The sequence below is a fragment of the Eschrichtius robustus genome, chromosome 3 (genome assembly GCF_028021215.1).
Source record: "Eschrichtius robustus isolate mEscRob2 chromosome 3, mEscRob2.pri, whole genome shotgun sequence".
In the NCBI taxonomy this organism is placed as follows: domain Eukaryota; kingdom Metazoa; phylum Chordata; class Mammalia; order Artiodactyla; family Eschrichtiidae; genus Eschrichtius; species Eschrichtius robustus.
Window position 1 is genome coordinate 170,413,401 of NC_090826.1, and position 17,367 is coordinate 170,430,767.

Genomic DNA, 17,367 nt, shown 5'->3' on the forward strand with positions numbered 1-17,367 from the left:
GATCACTTCACACCTGTTAGAATATATTATCAAAACACAAAACCAGGAAATAACAAATGTTGACGAGGATATGGAGAAATCAGAACCCTTGTGCAGTTAGTGGTAATGTAAAATGGTGCAGCCACCATGGAAAAGGGTACAGAGGTTCCTGAAAAAGTTAAAAATAGAACTACCCTATGACTCAGCAATCCCACTTCTAGGTATTTATTCAAAAGAATTGGAATCAGAAATATCAAAATATCAAAGAGATATTTGCACTCCCACGTTCACTACATCATTATTCACAGTAGCCAAGATATGAAAACAATCCAAATGTCCATCAATAGCTAAATAGATAAAGATACACATCCAACTGACTATTTTTCCACCATAAAAGAAAGGAAATTCTGTCAGATGCTACAACATGGATGGAACTTGAGAATACTATTCTAAATTAAATTAGCCAGTCATGGAATGATTAATACTGCATGAGTCCAGTAGGACCAAGATGGCAGAGTAGAAAGACCCTGAGCTCACCTCCTCTTAAGAACACATCAAGATCACAATGATCTGCAGAACAACCATCAAGGAGAAGGACCAGAACCCACCAGAAGAGATCTTCTATAACTAAAGACATAAAGAAGGAAACACAGCAAGACAGGTAGGAGGGGCAGACTTGTAACACAGTCAAGTCCCATACTCCCAGATGGGTAACCCACAGACTGGAGAATAATGACATTCCAGAGGTTCTCCCATAGCAGTTAGAGCTCTGTGCCCATGTCAGGCTCCCCAGCCCCAGAGTCTTATACCAGGAAGACAAGCCCCCAGAGGATCTGCCTTTGAAGGCCAGCGGGGCACTATATCGGGAGCCCCACAGGACTGGGGGAAATAGAGACTTCACCGTGAAAGGGCGCACACAAAATCTCACATGTCCTGGGACCCAGGGTAAAAGCAGTAATTTGATAGAAGCCTGGGCCAGACCTATCTGCTGATCTTGGAGAGTCTCCCAGAGAGGTGGGGGGCAGCTGCAGCTCACACCACGGACCCCTTCTACCTCAGGAATGCTTGTGCTGGTGGGTGCCATTGTGGAATCCCACCCCACTCATCAGCACTGAGACTTGCGTCCCCCCAAACAGCCTGTAGGACCAGTGGTGGGACGCCCCTGGCCAAGCAACTGGGAGGGGACACAGTCTCACCCATCGGCAAACAGGCTGCCGAAAGACCTCCTGAGCCCACAGCACCTCTAGGCATGCCTCAAATATGGCCCTGCCCACCGGAGGGCCCAGGACTCAAATCCAACCACCAGTGGACAGGCACCAGCTCCAGAATCTACTGCCCCAACCGGCTGCCTTCCAGAAAGCTTTGCTCTAGCCTCTGGAGCAACCTTACCAACCAGGGGGCAGGCACTAGATGCAAGAAAATGACAATCCAACCGCCTGCAGGCCCAGCCTGCCCACAGCAGGCCAGACCCTGCCCTGAGACCAGCAGGACCCCTGCCCTGCCCATTATCGGGCCAACACAAGCTTCAGGACACCCCACGCCCCATATCCGACTCCGTCAGGAACCAGCCCCACCAGCCAATGACCTGACACCAGCTCTGGGATCCCTAGGCAACCAAACTCCAGGGCCTGGTGCTGTCTGCGAGCAGTCCAGCACCAACCCCAGGACCTGGCTTCAACCACCAGTGGGTGGGCAACAGCCCCAGAGTCTTCGGGATCCTGACTCTGCCCATCAGGGAGCCAGCATAATAAGCTCCGGGGAGCCTAGGGGTTCTGTAAACAGCCACTTCGTGACCCGGTACCACCAACCAGCGGCCAGCAGCCTCTGCACAAAGCAGGGCCTGGCAAGCTAGCAGACGGGGAGTCAACCAAGCCTATCAGACTGCCCACACAGCCCACAGCAACAGAAGGACCCATGCAGCCCTCATAGGGGGAACTCCTAGAGCATATCGCTTGGGTGATGAGAGGAACTGAATTCTTGGGAAACATAATCAACCTACCAGATAGAAAAAAAATAAAAACAGTATCTTAGGTAAAATGTGGTGATAGAGAAATAAGATAAAACCTCAAACAAAGAAACAAGATAGAATCCCAGAAGAAGAACTAAGTGAACTGGAGAGAAGCAATCTACACAAGAAGGTGTTCAGGGTAGTGATCATAAATACGATCAAAGAATTCAGAAGAAGAATGAACGCACAGAGTGACACCTTAGAAGTTTTTAACAAAGAGTTGGAAAATATAAAGAACAACCAAACAGAGATGAAGATTACGCTAACTGAAATCAAAAATACATTAGAAACAATCAACAGTAAACTAAATGATAAATAGGAACAGATCAGCAAACCATAAGACAAAGTAGGGGAAATCACTGATGCTGAAGAGAAAAGAAGAAAAACAGAATGAAAAAAAAATGAGGACAGTTTAAGAGACCTCTGGGACAACATCAAGCACACTAATATTCACACTATAGGGATCCCAGAAGGAGAAGAGAGAGAGAAAGGGGAAGAGAACATATTTGAAAACATCATAGCTGAAAACTTTTCTAACCTTGGGAAAGAAACAGATATCCAAGTCCAGTAGGCACAGAAAGTCCCATACAGGATTAACCTAAAGAGGAATACACAAAGACACACTGTAGTTAAAATGGCAAACAGTTAAGACAACATTAAAAGCAACAAGGGAAAAGCAACAAACAATATACAAGGGAACTCCCATAAGGCTATCAGCTGACTTTACAGCAGAAACCCTGCAGGCCAGAAGGGAGTGGCACGATATATTTAAAGTAATGAACGGGAAAGACCTACAACCAAAAATACTCTATCCAGCAATGCTCTTGTTCAGATTTGATGGAGAGATTAAAAGCTTTACAGATAAGCAAAACCTAAAAGAGTTCAGCACTATCAAACCACCTTTAAACAAATATTAAAGGAACTCCTCTAAGTGAAAAAAGAAAAGGCCACAACTAGAAACATGAAAATTACAAAATGAAAAAGCTCATCAGTAGAGGCAAATATAACAAAAAGGTAGGAAATCATCCAGGCACAAAGCTAATAGGAAGTTAAAAAGACAAAAGTAGTAAGATCATCTATATCCACAATAAGCAGTTAAGGGATACACATAACAATTAGATGTAAAATATGATATCAAAAACAGTAGTTGTGAGGGGAGGAGAGTACCAATGCAGGGTTTTCAAAATCCATTTGAAATTAAGAGACCAGCAAATTAAAACAATCACATATATACAGGTGGCTAAATAAAAACCTCATGGTAACCATAAACCAAAAATCTATAATAGATATACACACAAAAAAAGAAAAAGGATACCAAACATAAAACTAAAGATAGTCATCAAATCACAAGAGAAGAAAACAAAAGAAGAAGGGGAAAAAAAGACCTATAAAAACAACCCAAAACAAGTAACAAAAGGGCAATAAGAACATACACAGCAATAATTACCTTAAATTTAAATGGACTAAATGTTCCAATCAAAAGACACAGTCCGGCTGAATGGAAACAAACAAACAAAAAGACCCATATATATGCTGTCTACAAAAGACTCACCTCATATATAAAGACACAGACTGAAAATGAGGGGATGGAAAAAGGTATTGCATGCAAATGGAAATCTAAAGAAAGCCGGGGTAGCAACGGTTATATCAGACAAAATAGGCTTTAAAATAAAGACTGTTACAAAAGAAAAAGAAGGACACTACATAATGATTAAGGGATCAGTCCAAGAGGTAGATATAATAATTGTAAATATATATACATCCAACATAGGAAATCCTAAATACATAAAGCAAGTATTAACAGACATAAAGGGAGGAATCGACAGTAACACAGTAATAGTAGGAGACTTTAAAACCCCACTTACATCAATGGACAGATCATCCAGATAGAAAATCAATATGGAAACACTGGCCTTAAATGACACAATAGAGCAGATGGACTTAATTGATATATAGAAAGCATTCCATCAAAAGCATCAGAATACACATTCTAGAAAGAGTGGATATATGCATGTACAAAACTGATTCACTTTGCTGTGGAGAAGAAACCAACACAACATTTTAAATCAACTACAAAAAAAAATTTTAATTAAAAAACAAAAACAAAAATGAATTTAGCACCATGATGAATAGAATCGCGTTATTACCCAAAAACTAAAATGCAGAACTTTTTTTTAATATTTGTGATTATTTTTACCAAAAGTATACTTTAAGAATAAATTATATGTAGATTTTTAATATTCTTTAAAAAAAGAATACACGTTCTTTCCAAGTGCACATGGAACACTGTCCAGGAGAGATCACATGCTAGGCTACAAAACAAGCCTTGGTAAATTTAAGAAAACTGAAATCCTATCTAGCGTCTTTTCCAACCACGACACTATGAGACTGGAAATCAACTATGAGAAAAAAACTGCAAAAAACACAAACATGTGGAAGCTAAACAATATGCTACTAAACAACCAATGGATCACTGAAGAAATCAAGAGGAAATGAAAAAATACCTAGAGACAAAAGAAAATGAAAACACAACGGTCTAAATCCCATGAGACGCAGCAAAAGCAGTTCTAAGGGCGAAGTTAATAGTGATCCAAGCATCTGGGGAAACAATAAAAATCTCAAACAAGCAACCTAACCTTACACCCAAAGCAACTAGAGAAAGAACAAACAAGGTCCAAAGTTAGTAGAAAGAAAGAAATCATAAACATCAGAGCAGAATAAATGAAATAGAGACAAAGAAAACAATAGAAAAGATCAATGACACTAAAAGATGCTTCTCTGAAAAGATAAAATTGATAAACTGCTAGCCAGACTCATCAAGAAAAAAAGGGAGAGGGCACAAATCAATAAAATTAGAAATGAGGAAGAAGAAGTTACAACTGACACCACAGAAATGCAAAGGATCATAAAAAGACTGCTACAGGCAACTATATGCCAACAAAGTGGACAACCTAGAAAAAATGGACAAATTCTTGGAAAGGTACAACCTTCCAAGACTGAGCCAGGAAAAAATAGAAGATGTGAACAGACCAATCACAAGTACTGACATTGAAACTGTGATGAAAAATTTCCAACAAACAAAAGTCCAGGACCAGATGGCTTCACAGGTGAATTTTATCAAACATTTAGAGAAGAATTAATGCCTATCCTTTTGAAACTCTTTCCAAAAATTGCAGAGAAAGGAACACTCCCAAACTCATTCTATGAGGCCATCATAACCCTGATACCAAAACCAGACAAAGATACACCCCCCAAAAAATGTTACAGCCCAATAGCACTGATGAACATAGACGCAAAAATCCTCAACAAAGTACTAGCAAAGGAGGCAAGAATACACAATGGAGAAAAGATAGTCTCTTTAGTAAGTGGTGCTGGGAAAACTGGACAGCTGCATGTAAAAGAATGAAATTAGAACATTCTCTAACACCACAGAGAAAAATAAACTCGAAATGGATTAAAGACCTAAATGTAATGCTGGATACTATAAAACGCTTAGAAGCAAACATAGCCCCACAAACTGTGAGGTTGGGAAGTAGATATAGTCATGTTCAAGAAGTCCAAGAATGGCTTAACTTCCTTATGTTTGTTTTAAACAATTAGTGTTGCTCTTTTTAAGACAGATAAAGAATACCAAGTGGACATGCTGTATGGCTAGGTCTTTGTTAGGTGCTCTGACATAAACCACAGCAATATCTTTGTGGCTCCATCTCCTAGAGTAATGAAAATAAAAACAAAAATATATAAATAGAGTCTAATTAAACTGAAAAGCTTTTGCACAGCCAAGGAAAAGATAGCCCACAGAATGGGAGAAAATATTTGCAAACGGAGCGACCGACAAGTGATGAATCTCCAAAATATACAAATAGCTCATCATGCAGCTCAATATCAAAAAAACAAACAACTCAGTCAAAAAATGTGCAGAAGATCTAAATAGACATTTCTCCAAAGGAAACATACAGATGGCCAAAACGCACATGAAAAGATGCTCAACATCGCTAAATATTAGAGAAATGCAGATCAAAACTACGATGAGGTATCACTTCACACTGGACAGAATGGCCATCGTCCAAAAGTCTACAAACAATAAATGCCGGAGAGGGGGTGGAGAAAAGGGAAACGTCCTACACTGTTGGTGGGAATGTAAGTTGGTACAACCAGTGTGGAGAACAGTATGGTGGTTCCTTAAAAAAGCAAAAATACAACTACCATACCAGCCAGAAATCCCACTCCTGGGCATATTACCTGGAGAAAACCATAATTTGAAAAGATACATGCACCCCAATGTTAACTGCAGCACTATTTACAATAGCCAAGACATGGAAGTAACCTAAATGTCCATCAACAGATGAACAGATACAGAAGATGTGGCATATATATACAATGGACTATTACTCAGCAATAAAAAAAAGAATGAAATAATGCCATTTGCAGCAACATGGATGGACCTAGAGATTATCAAACGAAGTGAAGTAAGTCAGACAGGGAAAGACAAATATGTGATATCACCTATATGTGGAATCTAAAAAGAATGATACAAGTAAACTTATTTCAGAAACAGAAACAGACTCACAGACTTCAAAAACAAACTTACGGTTACCAAAGGGGAAACATGGGTGGGGGGGGGGGGAGGGATAAATTAGGAGTTTGGGATGAATATATACACACTACTATATATAAAAGATAATCAACAAGGACCTACTGTATACCAGAGGGAACGCTACTCAATATTCTATAATAACCTATATGGAAAAAGAATCTGAAAAGGAATGGATATATATATATATGTATAACTGAATCACTTAGTTATATACCGGAAACTAACACAATATTGTAACTCAGCCATACTCCCAATGTAAAATAAAAAATTAAATTAAAAGATAAACAGCTCATACACCTCAATATCAAAAAAAAAATCCGATTTAAAAATGAGCAGAAGAAATGAATAGACATTTCTCCAAAGAGGACATGCAGATGGCCAAGAGGCACATGATAAGATGCTAAACACTGCTAATCATCAGGGAAATGCAAATGAAAACCACAATGAGATATCACCTCACAGCTTCTGGGATGGCTACCATCAAAAAGAACACAGATAACAAATGTTGGTGAGGATGTGGATAAAAGGGAACCCTTCTACACTGTTGGTGGGAAGGTAGAGTGTTTCAGCCATTGTGGAAAACAATACGGAAGTTTCTTAAAAAACTAAAAATACAACTACCATGTGATCCAGCAATTCAGCTCCTGGGTATATACCCGAAAAAAAACCAAAAACACTAACTGGAAAAGATATATGCATGCCAATGTTCATAGCACCATTATTTATAACTGCCAAGATATGGAAGCAATCTAAGTGTCCATCAACAGACGAATGTACAAAGAAAATGTGGTGTATATGTATGCAATGGAATACTACTTAGCCATAAAAAAGAATGAAATTTGGCCATTTGCAGCAGCATGGATGGACTTGGAGGGTATTATGCGAAGTAAAATAAGTCAGACAGAGAAAGGCAAATACTGTATGCTATCACTTATATATGGAATCTAAAATATACAACAAACTAGTGAATACAGCAAAAAAGAAATAGACTCACAGATACAGAGAACAAACTAGGGTTACCAGTGGAGAAAGGGAAGAGGGGAGAAGCAATATAGAGTAGGGAATTAAGAGATACAAACTATTACATATAAAATAAGCTTCAAGATATATTGTAAAACACAAGGAATATAACCAATATTTTATAATAACTATAAATGGAGTATAACCTTTAAAAATTGTGAATCAGTACACTGTACACCTGTAACTTACATGATATTGTACATCAACTATACTTCAAAAAAAAAAAAAAAAACTGCATGAGTCCACTTAAATGAGGTATCTAAAGCAATCAAACTTACAGAAGCAGAAAGTAGAATTGTGGTGGCCAGGGGCTAGAGAGAGAGAAAAATGGGAGCTGTTCAATGAACATAAAGTTTCAGGCATGCAAGATGAAAAGGTTCTGCCTCAGTTAACAATATTGTATTGTACATTTAGAAATTTGTTAAAAAGGCAGATCTCATGTTATGTGCTTTTTCCCAGTATAAAAAATAAATTCAACAAAAAGGTTAACAGTGATTTAAATACAGCTAAAGAGTTTTAGTTAACTGAAAGATAGACCTAAACATGTTACACGCAGAAATTGTACAGCAGATTGTACTATAGATTACAGTACAGGGAAACAATGAAATAGGGGGAAAAAAATGGATAAGCGTCTAAGACATATGTAGCATAGAAAGAGAATTTTAGCATATCTAATCAGAGGACCAGAAACACTAGAGAGAACAGTAGTAAGGCTATATTCAGAGAGATAATGGCTGCTCCATTTCCAAAATTTATGAAAGATATAATCCACAGAGTTTAGATCTAAACAAATTATACAGCTTGTAGTACAAAGACACAATAACTCACAGAAAAAATGAATCAAGAAGTTAAAGCATAACTATGGAGAACAGTATGGAAGGGCCTTAAAAAACTAAAAATAGAGTTACCATATGATCCAGCAATCCCACTCCTGGGCATATATCCAGAGAAGATACATGCACCCCAATGTTCACAGCAGCACTATTTACAATAGCCAAGACATGGAAGCAACCTAAATGTCCATCAACAAATGAATAGATAAGGAAAATGCAGCATATATACACAATGGAATACTACTCAGCCTTAAAAAAAGAATGAAATAAATCCATTTGCAGCAACATGGATGGACCCAGAGATTACCATACCAAGTAAAGTAAGTCAGATAGAGAAAAACAAATATCATATGATATCACTTACATGTGGAATCTAAAAAAATGATACAAGTGAACTTATTTACAAAACAGAAATAGATTCACAGAAATAGAAAACAAACTTACAGTTATCAAAGGGGAAAAAGGGCAGGGGGAGGGAGGATAAATTGGGAATTTGGGATTAACAGATACATACTACGATACATAAAATAGACAAACAACAAGGACCTACTGTACAGCACAGGGAACTATATTCAATATCTTGTAATAACCTATAATGTAAAAGAATCTGAAAAAAGAATGAAAAAAAGAATCTGTATAACTGAATCACTTTGGTGTACACCTGAAACTAACACAACATTGTAAATCAACTACTTCAGTTAAGAAAAGAAGTTAAGGCATATGGAAGAGTTAAGGTACAACATAATCTAATCAGAGTACCAAAATAAAATTCTAAAGAGACCAGAAACAAGGCAATGTTCAAAAAGATAATATATGGTAAGTATCCAGAACTAATAAAAAGAATATGAATTCAAAGACATGAGAAGCAAACAAGAAGAAAAGAAATCCATACTTAAATACACTGTAGAGAAAATATAACACCTAAGAAAAAGAATCTTAAAAAGAGACAGACAGAAAAGACACCTATACCTACTGGCAGATGACTTCTGAACAGAAACAATGGAAATAAGTAGACAATGGAATATCAACTTAGAATAGGAGACTGAGCAAGGCTATCTTTCAAGAAAATGGACAAAAAATATTTTCATATTTAAAAAAGAAAGTTTATGACTAACAATCCTTTACCAAAAGAACTTTGAAGATGCTATCAGGAAAAGGGAAAATGACCTCCAAAGGAAAGTCTGAGATGGAAAAGGGAATGGTAAAAAAAAATAATAATAATTTAAAATATGTGGCTGATTCTAAACAACCTGAGCTTTAAAAGGATAAGAAGGAGAAGGAGAAGGAGAAGAAGGAGAGTTAGTAATAGCATTGAGTTCAGAAGGAAAATGATAGAAGGCAAAGACATTTTTTTTCTCACAATAGACCGTCCTGCATACCCACTTCGGAGACCAGTGGTATGGCCTATACATACACAGATGTTCAGCTACAGCAGACAGCAGTGCTGGCTGCAATCATTTCAGAGGTCTTCTTAAAAACATGAGCCATGCCATAAGGGACTTGTAAGTTTGGGGTAAGGGGAAAAGAACAGGGCACTCCAGACAGAGAAAATAGCAAAGGTTCAGGAATGAGATGAGCATGGCATACCCTGTTCTTCAACCAATAAAGTATCTCATATCATCGCACATGTTCTTTTGAAATCTCTAAGACAAAAGCAAAACAAACTAAAAACCTCAAGAAGCAATAACGTGAGTAGAGCAACAGTGGAAGACATCAGATATTCGTTATGACCTTGGGCAGGTCACTTCACTCTCTGAAGGCTTTGTAGTATGTAATATCTACCGATCCCAGGGTCACTAATATATTTTGATGACGAATGAAAAAATTCAAAAGGGGAATATTATAGGACTGATCTCTTATATATTACTACTAGTCATTGTACTGGCACTGGCGATACAGAACAAAGGAGACAAAGTAAATCAGCAATTAGAAGGCAATGTGATAGGTCCTGTGACATGAGAGGTATGCACAGGAAAATTAGAAAACCCAGCAGTAGTGGCAAAAGCATGCTTCACTCTTGCCTTTTCAAACTACTAATGTCCACCTTGGTAGTTGTTCCAGCCATCACAGTGAAATTCAGATCTATGAAAACAATCATCATCAAGAGTTTTGTTATTAAAAGTTTCAAAATAAATTTAACCAAAGTCAATTTTAAAACATCCCGAGAAGGAATCAAATCAATTTCCTTCATACTGATCAAAATTTCACCACAGAAAGCTAGTCGGGACACTTTGGATGCATAAAAATTAGCAAAATTAGAGTTTTTCTAAAACATGAAAACAATTCTTGCTCCATTTAAAAGTACATAAGAGTAACGGTAATATATTCTCTCTATCCACGCTGGAATTATCCAAGTATAATCTAACAGAAGCAAAAAATATATATATATATATTTCAAATACCCATTCTCTTTCTGGACTTACACTTTACAACCTAAAATCAAACACATTTTGCATAAATTAATTCTATGATCTACAACATATGTTTTCTACTTCACTGCGAAGTATTCATTGCCTTTAAAGTTAATCATCGGTTGTTCTGTTGTATTTAGCCATTTGAGGCCTATTAATAATGCACACACAAATCCTTCATCTAAGAAAATACTCCTGAAAAAATACACACAGAATGGTCTCAGAGAAAAGCAATTCTTTCTCGCTCTACTAGATACAGTAGTAGTAAAGAGCAGAATATTTACTACTAATGTTACAGTGCTGCAACATTCTTCTTCTGAACTGTTTAATATGTACATAATATTAACATTTACTTATATATCCTCAATATATATTAGTGACATGGGGAAGGGTAGATATCACATATTCCCAAGGATACCAAATCCATTCACATATGACTAAAATGCTTATAATAACTGCAAATGACAATACAATTCAAAGATTCTTTAATTACCTTATTTGTTTAAATTAAAATATTTTTGGCAGTAATAAAATGTTTTTAGTTATGTCCTTAATATTCCAAAAGGCTTACAAGCATTTAATAGTCACACGAATGTAGATTTTCACAACCATTTTTTGAAATGTGTCAATTTAACTGAAAACAACTTCAAACAAATGTTCATTTTGATTACCATACTGGCCTTAATATATTAGCTAACAAGCAGATATGTTCCTTTATTTCACTGATGAGAGGTAAGCAAGAATGGGTAATGACATTTACTACCAACCAGAGAACAGAGAGAGACACGAATGGTGATTTAATAGCCATCACTGGTGACCCTCTGATAAACACCTATAGCACCTATAAACCAATTTAGCCCTATTTACACACAGCTTTCTAATGTACACTATTTCTTTGGGACTATATTTACCTTTCTTCTTAAGTTCTTTGAGGGGAGAGGCCTTGTCTTAAATACTGCTTCTCTATCCCTTCCAGCTCAAAAAACAAAACTGAGTGCATATGTATTGATAAATTAACAGCCACAGTATAATAGGTACTTCGCATGGCAGTTAGGAGAAAATCAGGATGTGGGTAAAGGAAGCTAAACGGAGCTATAGTTATGCACAATGCAACCAACAACAAGGGACAAGATCATAAAAGTGACTTTGAAATAACATGCTCAGAAACAGAGCAAATCAGTTTACTTATAGCATAATCATTTTCAGAAGGTACAGCAAAATTTAGCACACTGTTATTGCTTAACTGAAACCCCCCCCCTTTTTTTTTTTGGTCTTACAAGTGATGCTGCATTTTGTACTATTCCCTGATTCAGATTTCTATAATGCTATCTCATGTCTGTATAAAGCACCTTATTCATACAACTGTGGAAAGAGCTATACTATTCAAAATCCAGAAGAAAATAAAAACAATGTATTTTTCCACCTCTCCTAGGTTAAAAACACACAGAGTGTTTTGCTAATAAAAACAAAGGTCATCATCTGTCTTACTTTTCATTCATACTGAATGACACGGTTTTTTAAAGATTTTCTGTTAGAAAAATTCTGTACTACCTTGGCTTTAAAATCAACTTTAACCCAATTTTGTACCTTTTTCCGTCACCTTCTTCAATCTCTCAATCAAAATTATGTATCAATTATATTTGTAAAAACAATTAGGAGGCTTTTAAAAACAGTTACGATGTAAACTAAGTTATAAGTTACGGTAACAGCAGCCTTACACTGTATCTTTACCATTTGAAATGCACGACACTAGACAAGACAAAAGCATACTCTGAAATCTCTTCCTGGGTCTTCGATAATAGTCTCTTACCAAAATTTCTTCTCCCTTCGTATATCAAGTTTCTGTGCTCCCCTACTCTCCAAGATTTAAAAATCTGTTTATACCTCCCTCCAACACTTCAGCGGTGAGTTTGTATGTCTTCTGTCTCATATCTTTTGTTTAAGAACGCCAAAACCCTTCATTATTTTATTTTACCAATCCTATGAAGGCAGTGGTACACCAAGAACTGGAGAGTCAAGGAGTTAACTAGACAATCAGAAATTGGACAGCCGACCAAAACTTAGCACCCCTCTAAGGGGTACGCAAACCCAGTCAGAAAGATCAGCAAAGGCCCTCTTTACAGGTCATGAGGGCTTTAAAAAAAATTATTTTTAAACGCTTTCCCACAAAGGAACTCGCGCGCACACACACAATTGCACTTTTCAGAATGTGGAAATACAACTGATCTGGTTCTTTCGGTTTTCAAGAGTTTAAACACCAGGGACATCTGCATCTAGATAAAAACTCCTGAGGGCAATTTGATCAAAGACACAGAAAATCCTTCCTTCAAAGAAATGCACCGTGTGTGACACTCCAAGGAGGAGGAGAGCTATTTAAAGTAAAACCTGCCCTGAATTATTACCAACGACTTGAGAAAGAGAAGCAAAAGCCGTTGGCTTCATACAGCTTTTAAACATTTTGCTGTAACCCTGGGGCCACAGAAGCTGATGGTGAAATTCTTCTGCTCATCTCTATAGAAGAGTATCACACAGCAGTAGAAACTCGGGACACACCAACACACACATCCAATCTCTACTCCCATTCTCGTCCCTTCCATTCCCGACCTTCCCCGTTTGGTGCCCAAGACCCAAATGTGGACACAGTGTTACAAAAAGCAAAGTCATGGGGCAATGCAGGCGGGTGGGAGGGCAAAGGACCGAAAGAGCCAGAAAAGCAAGGGAAAAGAGGCAGTCGGATGGCTCGTCTGTGATCATAAAGCAAACATTCGGGTGGGGATACGGAATGCGCGTGGAAATAAAGCCATCCGGGATGCCCACTCTGCCATCTCCTTGTGCCTGTCGCCCTCCATCACCCCATCCTCTCCCGGAGGACCACCTCCGCGGGGAGGGCTCCACTTACGGTGCCCCCACCCTCACCCTTCAGGGGAAAGCAGTGAAATGGGGCTGGAAGGGAGGATGGGGGCTCAGCCCGGGACGAGGGTCACGCCGGGCGCCAGGTGGACACCCTGCGGCGGGTGGCCGCTCTGGGGACCCGGGGCGGCCCATGCGGAAGGTGAAGCGGGGGTCCGGGGAGCGTCTGGCCCCGCCGCTCCCGGGGAGGCTCCGGCTACTCACGTTCTCCGTGTCCCGCTCATTCACCGTCGGCAATGGCGTCCGGGCCGACATTTTGTGCGGGCGGCGGGGTCGGGCCGGGGTCTCGCGGGCCGGGCTGCGGGCCCCGGGAGCGAGCGGCAGGGGTTGCGGCCGCGGGCGCGAGGCCGGGGCCGGGCCGGGGCGAGCGGCTCCCACAGGCCGCGGGCGGTGCAACAAGCGGCCCCGGCGGCGGAGCGGGGGGAGAGGACGCCGCGGAAGGGGAGGGGGAGCCGCTTCCCGCGGCGGCGCCGCCGGGGGACGCGAGCCGGGGCGAGGGAGGGCTGCGGGCGAGGGTTGGTTGCCCGGCGCGGGCCGGGCGGCGAGGCCGGCGGGATGCAGCGCCGAGGCTGGGAGGCGGGGCGGGAGCCGGGGGGCGGCGTCCAGGCCCCGCTAGGCTCTCCCGGCCATGGCCGAAGGTGAAGCGGCGCCGCAAATCACTGCTTGGTTCGGCCCGCCGAGCGCGACCGGGAGCCGGGAGCCGCGGCCCTGACAGCGCCGCCCGCGCCGCGCCCAGGGCCCCGCCTCAGGTGAGCGGCGCCGCCCGGCCGAGCCGCAGCCACGCGCCCGGGGCCCAGCGCGGCGGCGCCCCCGCTCCCGGCGCCCCGCGCCTCCGGCGCCCCCGTCCCGGCTCGGTCCGCGCGGTCCCCGCCGCCGCCACAGCCGCCGCGCCTGAGCCGGGAGGAGCTGCCCGAGCCGGCTGCGCGAGGAGCGGCGGGCGCGGCACGCTGCGCCCAGAGGCACTTGGCGGCCGCCGCCGGGTGGGCGGGCGCCAGCCGAGGGGGCCTCTCCATTCATTCCCTCATTAGGGATGCGGGGCCGCCTCCTCCTCCTCCCGCGCTCCCTCGCCCGCCTGTCCCCGTGTTTATTTTTGTTTCTCGCCCCACCCGCGGAGTACGGTCGTCTCAGAGCTTCTGGTGGTTTTTAGTTTGATTCATGTTTGGGTTTTGCCGGGGGGAGGTGACAGGGCGCTGATGCAATTGAGTGGTCCTCTTTTTGTCCGTTTCATGCGGGAAGAATGGGTACGCTCCTACCCTGGATCCGACACCGCCTATCTCCTGTCTCAGGACTTTTCCCATTCTTAAATTCATCCCCTCCTCCCACGTTTCCCAGCTTTCTCAATTTCTGTGCTCCCCTGAGCCCTCTCCTGGGAGCCGTTGGGTTCAGGGTCACTGAATAGTTGGGCAGAGGGCACAAAAGCCCCTAAAAGCGCCAGCAGCCTCGGAGGCGCTGCTCCAGAACGCTGTGCGAGGCGCTCCGGCCAGGCGGCTCGCCTAGGTGCCCGGCACCGGGCGGCCTCCTTGGGAACCGGGTCGGCGGAAGAGGTCGCCAGGCGCCAGCCGCAGCACCCCCAGAGTGGCTGCGCCCCGGGAGTCACGACGTCTACCCTGGCTGGTCGTCACTTCCTGGGACGCAAGGAAGTGTCACTTAGGCGAGCTTGTTTAGGGAGGGAGGGGAGCTGTCTCTGATTTTGGCCCTGGCCTACCTCCTCCAGGTGGCTTCCTCACCCTTCCGCCCACCTGCCACTTCTTAGATCATGCAGACATCCCTCTGTAATGCGTTACGCGGGGCCCCCTAAAAAGCATTGCTGCTTCTTCCTATCTAATTTGAGAGCTTACATTTTGCACACTCAGCCTCCAGAACAAAAACCTTACCATCTCCCTATTCCTCGTCTTTCCAATATGTCTTTTTCACTTTCTTTCATGACTGGTCAGGACGAGAAAAGGAGCAATAGATAGCAGGGGTAAATTCAATTTTTGAGCTACTTCCTTAAGCCTCCAATGGGGATCTTAAGATGATAGGAAATTCCTCCTCTCTCCTGAAGTTCATCCATTTGAAGGAGGAATCCCTGCACCAGATGTTTTTTTTAATCCTAACTCGTAAAGGTTGTCTCTGAAAACTTAACACTTGACCCTTAAAACATGTTCCAAAAGGCCTAAAAATAGCAGATACAAAGATTGTCAGAAAAAATTCTCACCCAGCGTATATATTCACTTCTAGAACATCATCTATGTATTTATTTCTTTAGCATTTTATTTGTAGACACCAATTTCACAAAGCAAGTAAAAATATCACAAGATCCCTTAGGTGTTCATCACCATTCCTCAAACAGAATTCAGGCTTTGGAACTGCAAGGCTGCACACTAAAATGTGGTGTGCAACCCAGGATGCCAAGCTTTTATAGTCCCTCTGCAGAGATCCTGAATCACCAAGCTGTACTGAAGTTGCCAGGGTAGAAGCTTGTACTTTTCTGATCAACTACAGCCGTTGTTGCCAATCAACAGTGCAGCCTCTGTTACAATACTACTCCTGTTAACATGAGAGGAAGCAAGCATCGGTGTTCACTCCCATTGGAATATGAATCATTCCTTCAACTGGTTGCTTGGATGTTGCTTTTCAATGCCCACTCACATATTATCCTATGTCTTTATCCTTGTGGTGACCCAGACAAGCATATTTCTTCCCATTTTACAAAATTCCACTCAACTGACTTATTCAAGATCACAGATGCACCAGGTTAATAGTGTACAGATAAAAGATAACTGGAATATATGGTACTGTTCAATCTTGCAGTGGTCACAATATCAACAGGTTCCCGCCCCCCTCCCCCGCTCCACCGTGTAAGGTCATTATACCTCAGAGATAGGATGGCTAGTTAGAGACAGAGCTCAAAGGAGAGCCCAGGGTTCTGGCATAGTGGCTTCTGAGATTTTGAAGTATACATTAAAAGTCTTGGGTAAATCCCTTAGCTATATTTGCTACACTGTGCTCACATACTGAAACTTATTGAATATTACATAATAATAGTGAGGGATACTTATTTTTTAAATCAGCCCATAAAGATAGTTTTATAACAGTGGAGCTACATTCAAAGAGAGTTTTTATTGGATGGGTAACTCAAACCCATAATTTTGGTTAACGAAATAGACTAGAAACAACTCTGTCCAAACAATGGCATTCAAACAATCCTATTCATACCCACAGTTTTAGGCTTGATATATAAATTTCACTTTGCTTGGGTTAGTAAAGAGTCATTGTGTCTTTTAAAAGGAATTATTGAGTGCGTACCCCTGTGTGAGCTCTCCTCCCCTTAAAATGGCATGAGGCAGTACTGTGATTGAATGAAAACTGTTTAGCCATAGTCCTTAATAGTGAGAATGCACGTAAGCAAAAATTTTTGTGTCATTATTATGTAGCTTCTTGTGCCAGCAACTATGCAGAAATGACAAAAGGAATATTTTAAGTCTTTGAGTAGTGTTTTTTAGGATTATTAACTAAATGGGTCATGTTTAATTTAGAGGTTTCTAACCTCTAAGGTGTTAGGGTGATAAAGGTTTCAGAAAAAAATTGAAGTAATGCAAAAACAAAAGAAAAATCAAGATCTGCAAG

At 41.3% G+C, this 17,367-nt stretch overlaps 1 protein-coding gene across 5 annotated transcripts in view; it reads right to left on the reverse strand.

Annotated features, from left to right (window-relative positions):
- MARK1 (microtubule affinity regulating kinase 1) overlaps positions 1-14,493 on the reverse strand; it is a 143,687-nt gene extending 129,194 nt beyond the window's left edge. For all 5 annotated transcript variants that reach the window (XM_068541799.1, XM_068541797.1, XM_068541798.1 and 2 more), the window contains exon 1: positions 13,963-14,493. In XM_068541799.1, the coding sequence (XP_068397900.1) occupies positions 13,963-14,013 (51 nt within the window). In that variant the 5' untranslated portion in view covers positions 14,014-14,493. The remainder of the gene's footprint in view (positions 1-13,962) is intronic.
- Positions 14,494-17,367: the final 2,874 nt, after the last annotated feature.